The sequence below is a fragment of the Tribolium castaneum genome, chromosome 1, assembly GCF_031307605.1.
Source record: "Tribolium castaneum strain GA2 chromosome 1, icTriCast1.1, whole genome shotgun sequence".
Classification (NCBI taxonomy): Eukaryota; Metazoa; Arthropoda; class Insecta; order Coleoptera; family Tenebrionidae; genus Tribolium; species Tribolium castaneum.
Genome location: NC_087394.1, coordinates 14,832,770 through 14,846,885, shown reverse-complemented (window position 1 = coordinate 14,846,885; position 14,116 = coordinate 14,832,770). Strand labels below are relative to the sequence as shown.

The 14,116-nt window shown below is 29.0% G+C and overlaps 1 protein-coding gene across 9 annotated transcripts in view; it reads right to left on the bottom strand.

Moving 5' to 3' along the window:
* The window catches only part of Mp (Multiplexin), a 248,949-nt gene that overhangs the window by 169,930 nt on the left and 64,903 nt on the right, over window positions 1-14,116 (bottom strand). For 8 of the 9 annotated variants that reach the window (XM_064355813.1, XM_064355811.1, XM_064355821.1 and 5 more), the window contains 2 exons: window positions 12,027-12,056; window positions 1,989-2,095 (listed from right to left, as the gene is read on the bottom strand). In XM_064355813.1, coding sequence (XP_064211883.1) covers window positions 1,989-2,095; window positions 12,027-12,056 — 137 coding nt within the window. The remainder of the gene's footprint in view (window positions 1-1,988; window positions 2,096-12,026; window positions 12,057-14,116) is intronic. The other variant, XM_064355825.1, reaches the window with a different exon arrangement.

Sequence of the window (14,116 nt, the reverse complement as noted above, 5' to 3'; positions counted from 1 at the left end):
GTATAAGCGTTTTTACAATATTTATAATTTTTTAAAATTTTTTGGATTCGCACCTGTCACTTAAAAAATCGGTAACTCTCTTATTGCCGGTTTACAGAACATTTTAATTGCAATTAAATTTTAATCGCGATTAACTGGACATTTGTCAATACATTTTAAATGGCAACTTAATTCGAATTATTTTAATTCTAAATTAAATCTTAATTTCGCTTTCTGTAAACCGAGTCTTAGTTTTAGAAATTTCGAAATCATATTTAAAAAATTAAAAGAAAAAGCCTATGTCTGTTCTCCAGTGTGTTCAAAATTGAAAAAGAAGAAAATAAACCAAAAAATTTTAAGGTTAAGTTTGAACAACTTTAAGTACCCGTAACTTAATTTTTTCAAATGGGATGTTCCAATTTTTATTTTACTAAATGGAGGAGATTTTTTGTCTCCATCGGTCTGTATTAGCTTTCCCAATGTGATAATTTTCAAGCTATGATGGTCTTTTTGACATTGTAAAAATTTCTATTTTTGCCGAGATTTTTGCATAGTTTGCCATAAAAACATTTCCGGTTAAACAAACGACAAACTCAGTTCAAAATTGAACAGTGTTGTCAGTCCGAAAACAAAATAAATGCATTAAATGTTAGTTTAAAAAACTTAAAATTCTCATTTTTTCTCTCGTTTCCATGGCAACCTATGGAAAAAATTGAGTTATGGGTGTTTAAAGTTCTGAAAACTTAACTTTAAAGATTTGGGGTTTGTTATTCTTTTTTAAAAATTTCAAAACACCAAAGGAAAGGTCTAGGCTTACTTTCAAGTGAACTAAAAAATATTTCCAAATTTTTAAGAATGAACTGGAAGGTGCAAATTCAAAAAAATTAAATAAAATAAAAACACTAAATATTTCGTAAACGGCTAAATTTAGGTATAGGAAAAGCTTATGAAAACTACCTTAAAATAACTCAAGTAATCCAAAAACGCATTAAAAAATATAACTTTCCCTTTAAAATAAGGAAGTTGATAGTGACTTCCGGTATAACCGAAAGTATCAACATCTGGAAAATATTTTTATTAAGCAGGGACCTAAGAGATTATGGTTGTAGACAGATTTTCATATGACTATCATTATTAGACCTTACAATACTGTTAATGTGGGGTTTAGACAGAACACCTGTATATGGAATACTAGAAATACTATCTTATTTTGTAATGTTAAGTTACGATATTTTTAGGTATCAATCTTTATGACACTTTGTATTATTTTATTTTTTAATATGAAGAATGTTGCCTGAGGAAGGCAGCAGGTTGGCTACCGAAACGTCAGCTCCCAACACACGAAATAAAGCCGTCCGCTTGCTTTGTGAAAAACGTGTTAATAGCACATTCTGTGCTTTAACGCAGACACAAAGCCCACATTAAGTTATTACCGTGCAAAAAATTTCCAGTCATTAATGTAAATGCAATAATTGAAATAAACAGATAATGATCTTGGTAAGTGAGCGACAATTTCAAAGCGATTACCTGTCTTCTATTATGCATAGGTAATATGCACCAGTGACGACGATAAATGGTCATAGTGAAACCACACCTAATTTAATGCACAAGAGTTATTTCATACGACGTATCAAGAAGGGTGTAACCGCTGTTTTACTATTTTGGCGAAAATGTATAATTCATATGACATTTGACTTCATTTATCATAACGTGACTATATTAGTAAACTAAAATTATGGAAAATGGTTTTGTACGAGTCTGTCATCCACATTTGCAATGAAATGCAGAAACTACCCACTTTTATCTATAATAATATTCAACGACCGTCCCTACTAATATTATATGGTCTTGATGACACTGTAATAATATTGTATCATGTATTCACCACTCGCATTTCTCTCACTCACAATTTTATTATTTAAAAGAAAAACTATTTTATTGGTCATTTGTATAACTTTGTTGTACCGCATGTAAGTTTTTATGCAATTATAACGTTACTTGTAACTCACCTTCTAAATTACTCCCAAGCGCAAAAGATGGGGGCAAAGCAAATGAATCCTCGCCGAATACTGTTGATAATAATGAATAGACGTAAACTGCTGCAAACGTTGTTAATCTGGAACAGCAAACAGGAACAAAACATCAGTGACAATTTTTCAATAAAACTGGCCTTAAAAATGTTTGTTTATGGAAATCTTTTGCAAAAGAAACAGCATTTTAAATGAGAACAAATGAGAACAATCAATCTTCATTTAAAAATTCGAATGATTATACCGATGTAAATCTGAGAATAAAGGAATTTAAAAAAATCATAACTCATAACAGTCATAACATTAAGAGTATGAGATAATTTATAACTAATTTTTATTAGAATTTCGAAAAATCGCAAAATTTTGGTGAAATGACTACGAGAATTATAGTTTTAAGTCATAATTAAGTTTTCGTCGAAGTTTAATATGAACTGCTATAAAATGTCAGTTTTTGCATAAAAAAATCAAAATCCCAAATATAGGGTGCTCAAAAACCGGCGCACCAACTTGTGTGGTAGAGAAATGCTTACTTATAAAGGCACAAATAGTAAAAAAAATAATAATACCCAGTGTTGGCACATGTACAAATTTTAATTTGAATTTGATAAATTTTTATTTTTTTAAATTCAAGAAAACTGCTAGGGAGTGATAGTAAATTTAAAAATTATAATTCACCATTACTTAGTGTGAAACATAAAAACATTAAAAGATAATGAAAACTGAAGAAGTTAAGAAAATAAGTTTGTAGCTCCATTTTTTTAAATTTGACTTCGGAATAATTTTTCTCAACAAGGCACCACTGAGTTGGTGCGCCAGTTTTTGAGCACCCTGTATAATGTTTTAGAATTTTGAATAGACCAAGGCAAGTTGAGGTGTTTAACTTCAACTATCACCTCTGAAATTTCTGGACAAATGTGTATTTCTTTTCTTTTTTTTCAGCATTCTGAAGTTTAATTGAATTTATGCAAAAAAAACTATAACCGTTTTGATGCAATATCGACACACATTTTGAGATAAATTGTTTGGTCAAAATAAAATAACTGCATCCACTTTCCAGAGGTGTAATAATACCCTTTGGAGCCTAGAATTTGACATAAGTCATAGTTATGTCTATAATACACGAGCCAATCCTGACTGTTTTACGAACGAAGTTTTTGAAGTTTGAAATATGAACGAGCAGAACGACAAAAGAAGAAAAAAGAAAAAATCTGCATTTTTCTGTTTTGTATTAGTAAGTTTTGGGCAAATTTTTAAGTGGATTCAAATTCGAAAATCTATGTAAAATCTGAAGAAACAAATTAAAAAACATTATTCCCCCCTAAACAATCAATAACTTTTTAAAATTTTAAAAATATTAAGATCCAGGTGTATTGACCTCCTTTACTGTCTTTCAGAATTTTTGGACAAATATACAGGTTGATCTTATATAATGTGTTTTTGAATGATTTTCATCTAGTTAACTTTGAAATTGATTTACACGTAAATGTCAATAAATGTCAAAATTGTCAGTTGTAAAATTTACAAATTGTCAATTAATTAATTTTAAAAATTTCGTTAACATGCAACAAAATTGTTACACTATCCAAAAAACCACTTTTATTGTCAAAGCTTATTTCTGAAATGGAGAGAGACTTAATCAATGGGGAATGATAATATTCGGTGTCTAAATGAATGTCATTAATTTTCTGATTTACATGGGAAATTCTCAGACAAATAGATGAGAATCATTTACAAACACATTGTAGAATCTACATTAGAAACTTTTTAACTTCTAATGTATCTAGACCTTAGAAATTTTGTTTTCAACCCAAACTGAGTTCAAATAAATTATTTTCTAAATGGCTGAACTTCCGAAACTTGGCGTCACCTTTGTTATTTTAAATGATAACCACACTTTTTTGCATACCGATAATACAGACTGTTTATAAAAATACCGATAATACAGACTGTTTATAAAAGAGTGTAGGATCTCAGGTGGTTCTGGAACTGAAATTTGCCCCATTTGATTATTTTATTTCTATGAAATTTCTGAAAAGTACCAATTTTTATCTATCCAGGCAATCAGTAAAACCAATTTTTTCATAAATTAACATTCATCGTTGTTTGTTGAAAGAAGTGGCAAACTTTTAATACCTACTACAATCCTACATTCATTTGTAGACAGATTGTATAATAAAGATATGAAAGTCATTTTTCAAAAAATCCTCGAGCAGGATGATTTTATTTTTGTAAATGCAAAATTTTGACACTATAATATATTTCTTTATCTATCTTTCTGGTAACAATAAAAAATTGAAAACAAATAAAAGCTTTTTTATAAGAAAGGGATCCGATAAGTTTTTTTGATTAAAATTGTTCATAAAAAAATCAAAAATGATGCGATAAATGGCCTAGAGCTGCGACATACGTTTTTAATGGTTTCATCATTCATGGACTCCCCTTATCAATTTCCTTTCGAATCATATGACATAAAATTATCAACAACTTTCTAACTTTTCTTATTTTATGTTTTCTGCTTTTTTATTTTTTGTAGTCTTTTTATTGAATTTCTTGTATTTACCAGAACGATAAAAAAGTGAAAAAAAGATATAAAGTAATGTTTTTAAAAATTACCCCCATCTGAAAATGTTTCAGTAGCGAAACCGGTTACACAATAAATCATTTGTTTTGCTTGAGTAAAGGTCTCCTTCCTTATGAATCCCAAAATAACTTTGTCGCTTTAGAACATAATTGTGTTTAACCTATTCTGAGCAATTTAGGAGGTTATGCATATGTGAGAGTGTAGGGAAAAATAGATCTACTTGCTTCACTTTTCAACAACTAAAGAATCTAATTAATTCATTAATATTTAGTCTTAAGTTCAAGTCCAGGATTTTCAAAAATTTTGAAAAAACCTAAACAAGCTGAAATGTCTTGACATCATTTAAACTTTTATTGTATAGAGTGTTTCAAGTTTTAGTGGAGTCAAAAAATAAATACTTCTAATTGCCCAAAAGAAAAAAATATATTGCAGACGATAGTGTTTCTAACATACTCAATTTGATCCCTTAACATAATCCCAAATCATCATAGTACAAGTGTCAAATGCAAAAAACTACATACTTATTATTTTTTTTAATTATTGCAATCGTTTTTTCTTAATAATTTTTTTTCTACTACTATAATATGCACAAGCGAAATTTTAATGTGGTTAAAATCAGATAAATGTTTGAGAAAACCATTAAGAAAACAGCTCGTGTAATTGCTGGATTCACAAAAATTTGTACTGCCGTTACTTATTACTTATCAGATTAAAAATGATCGTTTGCGACATAATTTTTTTCTTTTGGAAAACTAAGTAAACTCAGATAGAGATATTATAAATCATTTCCAAAAATAATTATGGTATTATACAATGTGTTTAAAAATAGTTATTCATCAAGTCACTTATGAAATTTGATAATGTGCCTCCTAATTTAAATTGTGAATGCCGTCAAAGTGACAGATCCGTCAAAATAATGCAAAAAGACTTCGGAAATCAAAAAAGAAACAATTTACAACGAAAAACGCGAAAATCAAAAACACAAATCAAAACAAACCCTACACTTAACAACAACTTTGGCGAAAAATTCAAAAAAAAGGAGGTAAAAAACTAATTCAAAGATTTTACAGAAAAACAACATTAGTCATTTGGACGAAGCGGCTCATTGATTTGAATTCTATAGTTAATTCGATGAACAACCATTTTTAAACACATTGTATTAAAATAATGAATCACACGTTCAGTGTCGTAATAAATATTTCTGTCAAAAGAAGTACTGTAAACAGGATGACTTTTTTCGGACCTACATTAGAAACTTTTTAATTTCCAAAATAACTACGTCTGTAGGACTTTATGCAAAATCAAAATCAACCTTCTTATTCATCTCCATTATTTTCGAAATGGATGAGCTTTCGGAACTGCTAGAAATTCGCGCTAAGTTAAAAATTCTAAAAAGTAGACGCCAATTTTTATTTCGCCAAGTTGTTGATAGTTATCTGTCATAGTTTTTGACATCAGTCAATATTTTTCAATAACTGCAATAATTTTAAAGATTAAACTCTCAAATGTAAAAGCTAGTATGATTTTTCGAAAATAATGATCAAAAAAACTATAATTCAGTTTTTTCTTAGAGAATAATACCATGCAATCATTTAAATTTATAATTAAAGTAGGCTTTGTCAGTTTTTTAATTTCGATAAAAGCGGTGATTATGATAATTAATAATCGCTTGGTAGTTGTTTCAACTTTTTTTAATGTTGGCCTGAAAAAATCACCCTGTATATGATAATATATACAGGGTGCTGAAAAACTGGCGCACCAACTCAGTGGTACGTTATTGAGAAGCAAGTGCAGATTACGGGAAAAATGTTGAAAAAATCCCTAAAGTCATATTTTAAAAAATCTGGAGCTACAAACTTATTGTGTTAACTTCTTTAGTTTTCATTATTTTTTAATATTTTTATGTTTCACAATAATTTGAAACAAAATCTTTTGAACGAACGAACGGATATAAAATTTATAAATTTCATGTCATCAAACTAAAATAACCAAGACAAAAGCAAGTTAATTTGCTTTGACATCAATTAACCTCAACTCCTACCACCACTTAAAATTTCTGCAGAACTATAAAATTCACTGTGTATTTCCTTCCAACACACTTAAAAGTTAAAACTTGGAAAAAATTCAAACTCATACTGAAAACTATCATCTGGCGAACGCTTTTTGAAGTTTGAACAACAACAGTTGTCAGATAGGTGTCTTCTTCAAAAATATACGTCGTTAAAGCAGCTATTCATGATGATGATACGGCCTGGAATCAGAATGCACGTGTGTGACACCAATTCTTGTACTTGTTGTGTATACCTAATGCTGCTATTATTGTTATAATCGATCTGTAAACCATGACAGAAATTTAGTATTCTTACGTATCTGTGACTGAATAAGAATTAGCCCACCCACAGCTTAATGTAGTATTATGCTCTTCGGTAGTTGCGGCTCCAATAACTAGCCCTACTGTATTTTCGTTGTCCACTTGAAAAGCAGAATTTAAATTAAAAAACTGTTCAAATTAATTTATTAGAAACTTTAGTTGCATTCAAATTCACAATTGCATTCCAACCGTAAATTGCAAATAAGCGACATCATTAAAATGTAATATAGCTGAACCTGACTTGTTTTTTAAGTCAATTTTTAATTTTAATTTTGTATTAATTTAAGTCCTTATTAGTTCGCAAAAGTAGACAGAATGTGATGTTTTGTTATAATTGCACTAACAAAAAGTAAAATGAGACAGTTTCTTGTCTAAAGCACGTCAATATTCCAACAAGATGTTTTCTGTAAAAGTTATTTTTTATAAAAGTTTGAAACTTCAACAACCGGTTTAAGAAAGTTTTATTTGATAAGTTCCGTATCGGGTCATGATAACACTGTTAGATCTTTTTATGAGCTTTCTACATTTTACTCCAATATTTCCTTTCAGATATTGCTGGAAATAGACATTAACAAAGTTACTTGACTCATTTGTACATATTTCTGATCACAATAAATATTGTAAGGTTGTAAATTTTTTGACCAAATCAGGAAATTCCTTGGAAATTGTTGCAATGTGAAATATGTTTATGACACTGCGGTTTTATTTATTGCTTTATAACCAACAATTAGGATCTTATTAAAGACTACTACCGTAATTATGCGAAAATGTATCAAGGTCTGAGGTGATCGTATTGTTATAGTTTAGTATGGACGCTAAATTTCCTAGAAACAATCCGGTTACCGGATCAACATTAACTTCCAAGAGATTATACACGAACTTAGGTAAATTCTCCATTAAATTATTATGCACAAGAAGTAATTGTCATCTAATCTGTTTACAACATAATGTTGTGATAGTTTGCACTTGACTTATCTATCTCCTCCACTTGTTATTTTATAAATGCATTATTTTATCAGCTTGTGCAATGTCGACGAAATAGGAACAACAACTAGTTTTAAATTTGCCAGTTTGTAATATTATGTTATCGACAAATTGGCTTCTTTTTTCAGAGATTTCCTACTTGTGATTTGGATGTCTAATAAAAATATTTACCGGAAATTTTGTACACAGCCATAAAATAAATAGCACTTTGGGTTATACAAAGAATAGGTGTCAATTAACTTGTAAGTCAAATTGAAAGCAATGCTTTTTATTGTATTTTTTAATTACTCAAATTATTCTAAACAAGTTTTTCTCAGCTATTCCTTAAGGGATGTTCTGACTGTTTAACAAAACTTGAACAAAAATCATCGTAAAAACCTTTAATGCTTAAGTTTTCTACGATTATTATCATTTTAAAGTGTTGTCGATCAACTCTGTAACCGTTTTCAAAATATTTGCACTTTCTAAAAAAATTCTGCAGGGTGACCTAGGGATGACGGTTTTATAACTTTTTCGATACTTGAAATATTGCCATGTCTTTGCTATTATACGATGGAGCGACTTAAAATCCACAAACCACAAATATTTTTATCATACACAGGGTGTTGTGTACAGGGTGGTGAACCAAAGATATGTTTTTTAATGTAACACCCTATATATTTTTGCATAATTAGATTCTAGGCAAAAAAATAATGCATCTTTATTCAAACTATTATGGATTATCTCTTTTCGTTTCGGAATTATTCAATTTTTCCTTATAAAAAAGACTAATTTTTGAAAAATCACAACGAATTCGCGTATGAATATTTTCCAATAAATTTGCAACAGAAAAACTCAGAATATCTTGAAATTTTAACATTACTTGAAACACGCAGGTAATGTGTACAGGGTGTGATAGAATGCATCATTATATGCCAGTAAGAATTTAGGCCGACGAGTGCGCACGAGCTTTATAATGGCATTTCGATCACGTGTGATATACGACATTTTATCTTACAGGTGCATTGTAAAAAAAATAAAATTCAAGTAAATAGCCACCTGTAAAATTAGCATAGTTCTATGTATCAGTTTTCGTAGTGACCTGTGTTGCTATAGTTATGAAATAAACAGTGTCATTGTTTTCCCCAATTTTCACCAGCATTACTCACTTGTGAGTAGAACTGACAGCTTTATCGCTTTTGTGAGAAAAATTTGATTTCTCTCATCAAAAACAATGGTATAATATACCTAAAAAACTGCACCTGCAAGATAAAATATTTTTTTGAAAAATCTCGAAAAATGTTTTAAATTTATATGCAAACCCTATACCATTAAAAAGCTTATGCAAAATGTTATCGGTATGTGTAAAAAAAACATTGTGTTCCATTTGTAAAAAATGAATTATTCAAATTTTTGCGGTTGACACACCCTGTACATTATCTGCGTGTTTAAAGTAAAACACGACTATTTGCTAAAAATTATGAGTTTTTCTGTGGCAAATTTGTCGAAAAATATTCATTGGTGACTTTTCAAAAATTGATCTTTTTTATTACGAAAAGTTGAATAAAATTCTGAAACGAAAAGAGATAGACGTATAACAATTTATACAAAGTTACATTATTTTTTGTGTAAAATCTAGTTGTGCAAGAATATATAGGCTGTTCCATTTAAAAAACTGTAGCTTTGGTTCATCACCCTAAATAGAACAGCCTGTGCGTAATAAAAATATTTTTAGTTTGTGTTCTTTAAGTCAATCTATCGGATAATGATGATACATGGCGATATTTTAAATAACAAAAAAAAATAGCAAAAAAGTTATAGACCGATTTACACACCCCTGAGTCAGCCTGTATGCACTCTTCCCTTCAGGAATCGATAAGTTGCTCATTTTTAAACATTTTGAACACATCAGATTTGGTCATTTGGAAGAGAAAATGCCTCAACGTGTAATTATGTAAATTATTAAATTATTAAATATTATCATATTTCGAATAAGAGTACTAAATCCAAAATTTTTAAGAATACATTTGCAGAAATTGCAGATCTCTCATAACGCAAATCTGCAAATAAAATGTCACAATTTTTATTTCATTATAATTATGAGAAAAGAATGTAATTTTCCATCGATCTGCATTAACATTTTCTGTAATCTGTACCCATGTTTAATAAATCCCAACTTTTTATTCCTATAGAATGAAAACAAGAAAACCTGCCGAAAGCATAAAAAAATTTTGAATAGAACTTGTCGCTTAACAAATTGAAATATCTTAATGAGCAAAAATAGCTCTGGTTAGTAATACATTTCCAGCAATAAAAAAGTGGAAAATAGTAACTTGTAATAGTAACTTGTAAAATTGTTATGGATAATTAGAATACTTTAAACGTAACCTTCAAAATTTAGAATTTTTCGTACGTTATTATAAAACCTATCGTTTAAAAAAATTAAATCGATAGCTTGCATCTTAAAAAAGTTATGCACCCCTAGGTCATCATGTATGTATAAAAGTATAACTATTAGCTGTTTCAAAACTATAAAAACGCTTGTTTCTCTCAAAATTAGCTGTTATAAATTATTCCTGCACTTCAAGGAAATAATAGCTAATGTAATTTATACTTTAAATGCACTTTCTGTACTTTATGTAAAATCACACAAGTATTTATTTATTATTCGGAGAAAAAAAATAGATAAATGTGTTTCGATGAAATCTATAGCTCATAAAACCTAATTTTTGATTCTAATAATACAGGGTTATTCATCTAATACTCCGCGCCTGACTGGCCTAAACATGTCATCATTAATACTTGTATTTGTGATTTGATTGTTAAATATAAAAATTAAACAGATGCTTTGTAAACTGTATTTTATGTTGCATTTTTACCTGGTTAGGCGCGGAGTCGTAAGTGAATAACCCTGTACAGTGTACTGTTGTCTGGAAACCAAACTCGACTCATTATAGATTTGAATAGTAGTTTAAATAGGTTGATTTACAGCGATTTCTTGTTTAGAGACTTGCCTAATCGCCTAAGTAGGTTATTTTTATCCGATTCCCCGTACAAAAAAAAATAAATTACTTACGAGTAGCTTATATTGGCGTTTGTTTCGTTAAAAAGTGTTGACTTATATAGATTATTATTTATTAGCTAAACAAACCAATTAATTTTCCTGGGAACAGTTTAAATCATCTTACTTGCACTTATTTTGTTTCAAATATTATATTTTTAAAACTTCATTACTTACAATTAGCTAAATCGTCTGAAATTTTAATTTTATTAAAAGAAAAACTGGGATTATTAAAACTCAGTTTAGTGCAAACATTTTTATTTTCAGCCTTTTTTTTAAATCTAAATCCTATATTATAAACAGTAATTTAAAACACGTTTCCGATAGCAACGCGTTTTCACTATTTTAAAACACGCTTCCCGTAGCAACGTGTTTTAAGTTAATGTTTTCGCTATTTTAAAACACGCTTCCCATAGCAACGTGTTTTAGATTAAAATGTTTCAACAAAAAATAATTTAATGACACTTATGTGAAAACGCCTAAAATTCTCGGGTGTCTTGGTATGCAACTCGCATTCGCTCGTTGCATAACGAGAGCCATCGAACTTATTATTCGTATTATTGCTAACTATTCTTTCCTTTTGCGTAAATCCTGATTTAAAAAAAAATTAGTAAAAACAGACAAAATATTAATTTAAAAATTGTTTACAAAATCAATTAAATTTAACAAATAATTCAATTAATTAATAATAATTGATTGGTATTGTTTTTAATAAAAAACTCATTTTAATTTAAACTGTGACACTTATTACTTTGAAATGCATCCTTTGATGCAAATAATTGTTTTGCATGCTCACAATTTATATTTTACAAAGATCAGCAATTGAGCAAATTACTGTCTATCTGCTGACAAGTATTTCAGCCAAGTGCATTTTATTAAAATTAACTCCCATTCAGACGTCTGGCATACCAGCAGGTTATACTCAACATACTTTACTTTTAATTTGAGTTAATATAAATTTTTATATCTGAAAGCGAACTATTACGTCTATTTATTGCTAATAAAATCTTAGAAATAATGTAATTTGTTAACTGTTATTACCTTAGACGAAGTGCTAGGGCCGCCCTATCTCTGAAACAAAAATTATATAAGAGATTTGTTCGTGTTATAAGTAGATAACGCATATGAATAATACTTGACAGAACAACGCTGATTTACAGTGTTTATGGCACTTTGACGTGAAAAATAAAATTTATAGATGGACGGACCATGTGATGGAGCGCATCGCTAAGTGCACCAATGTTTCATAAAAAATTGGACTTTTCCCGTGATTTTCCAGTCAATTTGTCAAATTATATCCGTTTAAAAGCACAATAATTCAAATAAAAAGAATCACACAACATGAAACTCATTTTTCTGTGATTTATTTTAAAGTACGAGTAGATCCCACATGTTGTTTAAAATGATGATTTATGGACCTAACGCCGAATACACCATTTTTATACACTGATTCATTCGGGATGGCTTAAGTCCGATTTCTTTGTACATACGCTTACGAACAAATTCAATTAAGCTGCCGAAAAATCCCATAAAAATATTATATACTTCTTCAAATACTTTCATAAATTTCCAATGACCATGACCACAAACGTTTTTGTTAAAGTATTCAAAGTTCATTAAAAATTAATCAAACTGGGGAAGAATTATTGAAAACTAGACACATATTTTCAGTAATAAAAATGAATAATTTTTAAAACAGTTTTTAGGAAATAATACCCAGTGTTTGCACATCTACAAATTTAGATTTTTTTTTGGTAAATTTTATTTTTTTTATTCAACAAACTGCTAAAGACTGATAGTATATTTTAAAATAATTATTCATCATTGTGCTAAGGAACGATTATTTAGTGTGAAACATAAAAGAATTAAAAACCAATAAAAACTGAAGAAGTAAACAATAGTATACGAGTTTTATAAGACGTTCTAGTGTGGCACGAATGGTTTTGGAGCACGACGAAGGAGTGCTCCAACAAAACGAGTGCCACAATGGATTCTTATAAAACGAGTGTAATATACTATTTTTTCTACTTTCTATTTTTGTTGTTTAGTTTAATTAGTTTACTTTATCAAAATCTGTTCAAACCATTTCCTTTTAATTTTGTTAATTATTCAGGCTTTATCAATAACCGACGACACTAAAGTATAGGGATGACTGATAAAACCCAGCCCAGCACTGCCAATACAACTTCTAAAAATTTACCAAAAGTAGTTGCATAAAAGTTCTCTTTGGTTTTAGGAAAAATAAATTTGCAACTAATTTTTTTTAAATATGTCGATATTTTTCCCCTAACCTATACATGTTTCTCAACAACGTACACTGAATTAGTGCGCTAGCTTCTGAGCACCTGTATAATCAGAATTAATTATTTTAATCACGTAGTTAATGATACGGATTAATTTACTCTTCCTACATTGAACTATTAGCAAATAACTACCATTCAAGTTTGTCAATAAATTATTATTATTATCATAAATGACAAATTGCATATACGGACAGTAGTTCTAATTCCGCATGTCTGGCATACTCGTAACTCGTAACATCCACGCGTCAAATTTCATAAAATTCGAACAAGTTATTAATTACTCATTAAATATCAGAAATAATGAAACAACACTTCTTTATTTAAAAAATGCTTCGCAAAATTTATTAATCAAACTTTTCATTGAACTACATTTTTATAAAAGCCCATAAACAGATCCGGGAAAACCAAGTTTAAAAAAGTTATATCATAAAAAGAATATATTAAATTATAATTTTGAAATAACATTTTTGCCCTTGAAAAATTTTACGGAAGAAATTGTTGTTGGTTGTTAAGGGCAGAGATGTAAATAAACTTCATATTTTAGCGACGTTTCGATTTTAATTAAATCATCATCAAGCTGCAATATTTATAGGTCTTGCTTTAAGGTGACATAGCATGAACACTTGCTTTTTTCTATTTTTTTTTTCAGTGTTCGTGTTCGTGCCATGTCACCCTCAACCTATGAAATTATAATTTATTCCAAACTATATTATTTTGTAAGAAGTACTTCTCAATTTAAGTTTGCTAAAAGTGTTTTTTGCTAAATCTCAGAAACTAATTATCACACACAGATTTAGTTTTTGCTATTAGATACCTCATTGTTTTGTC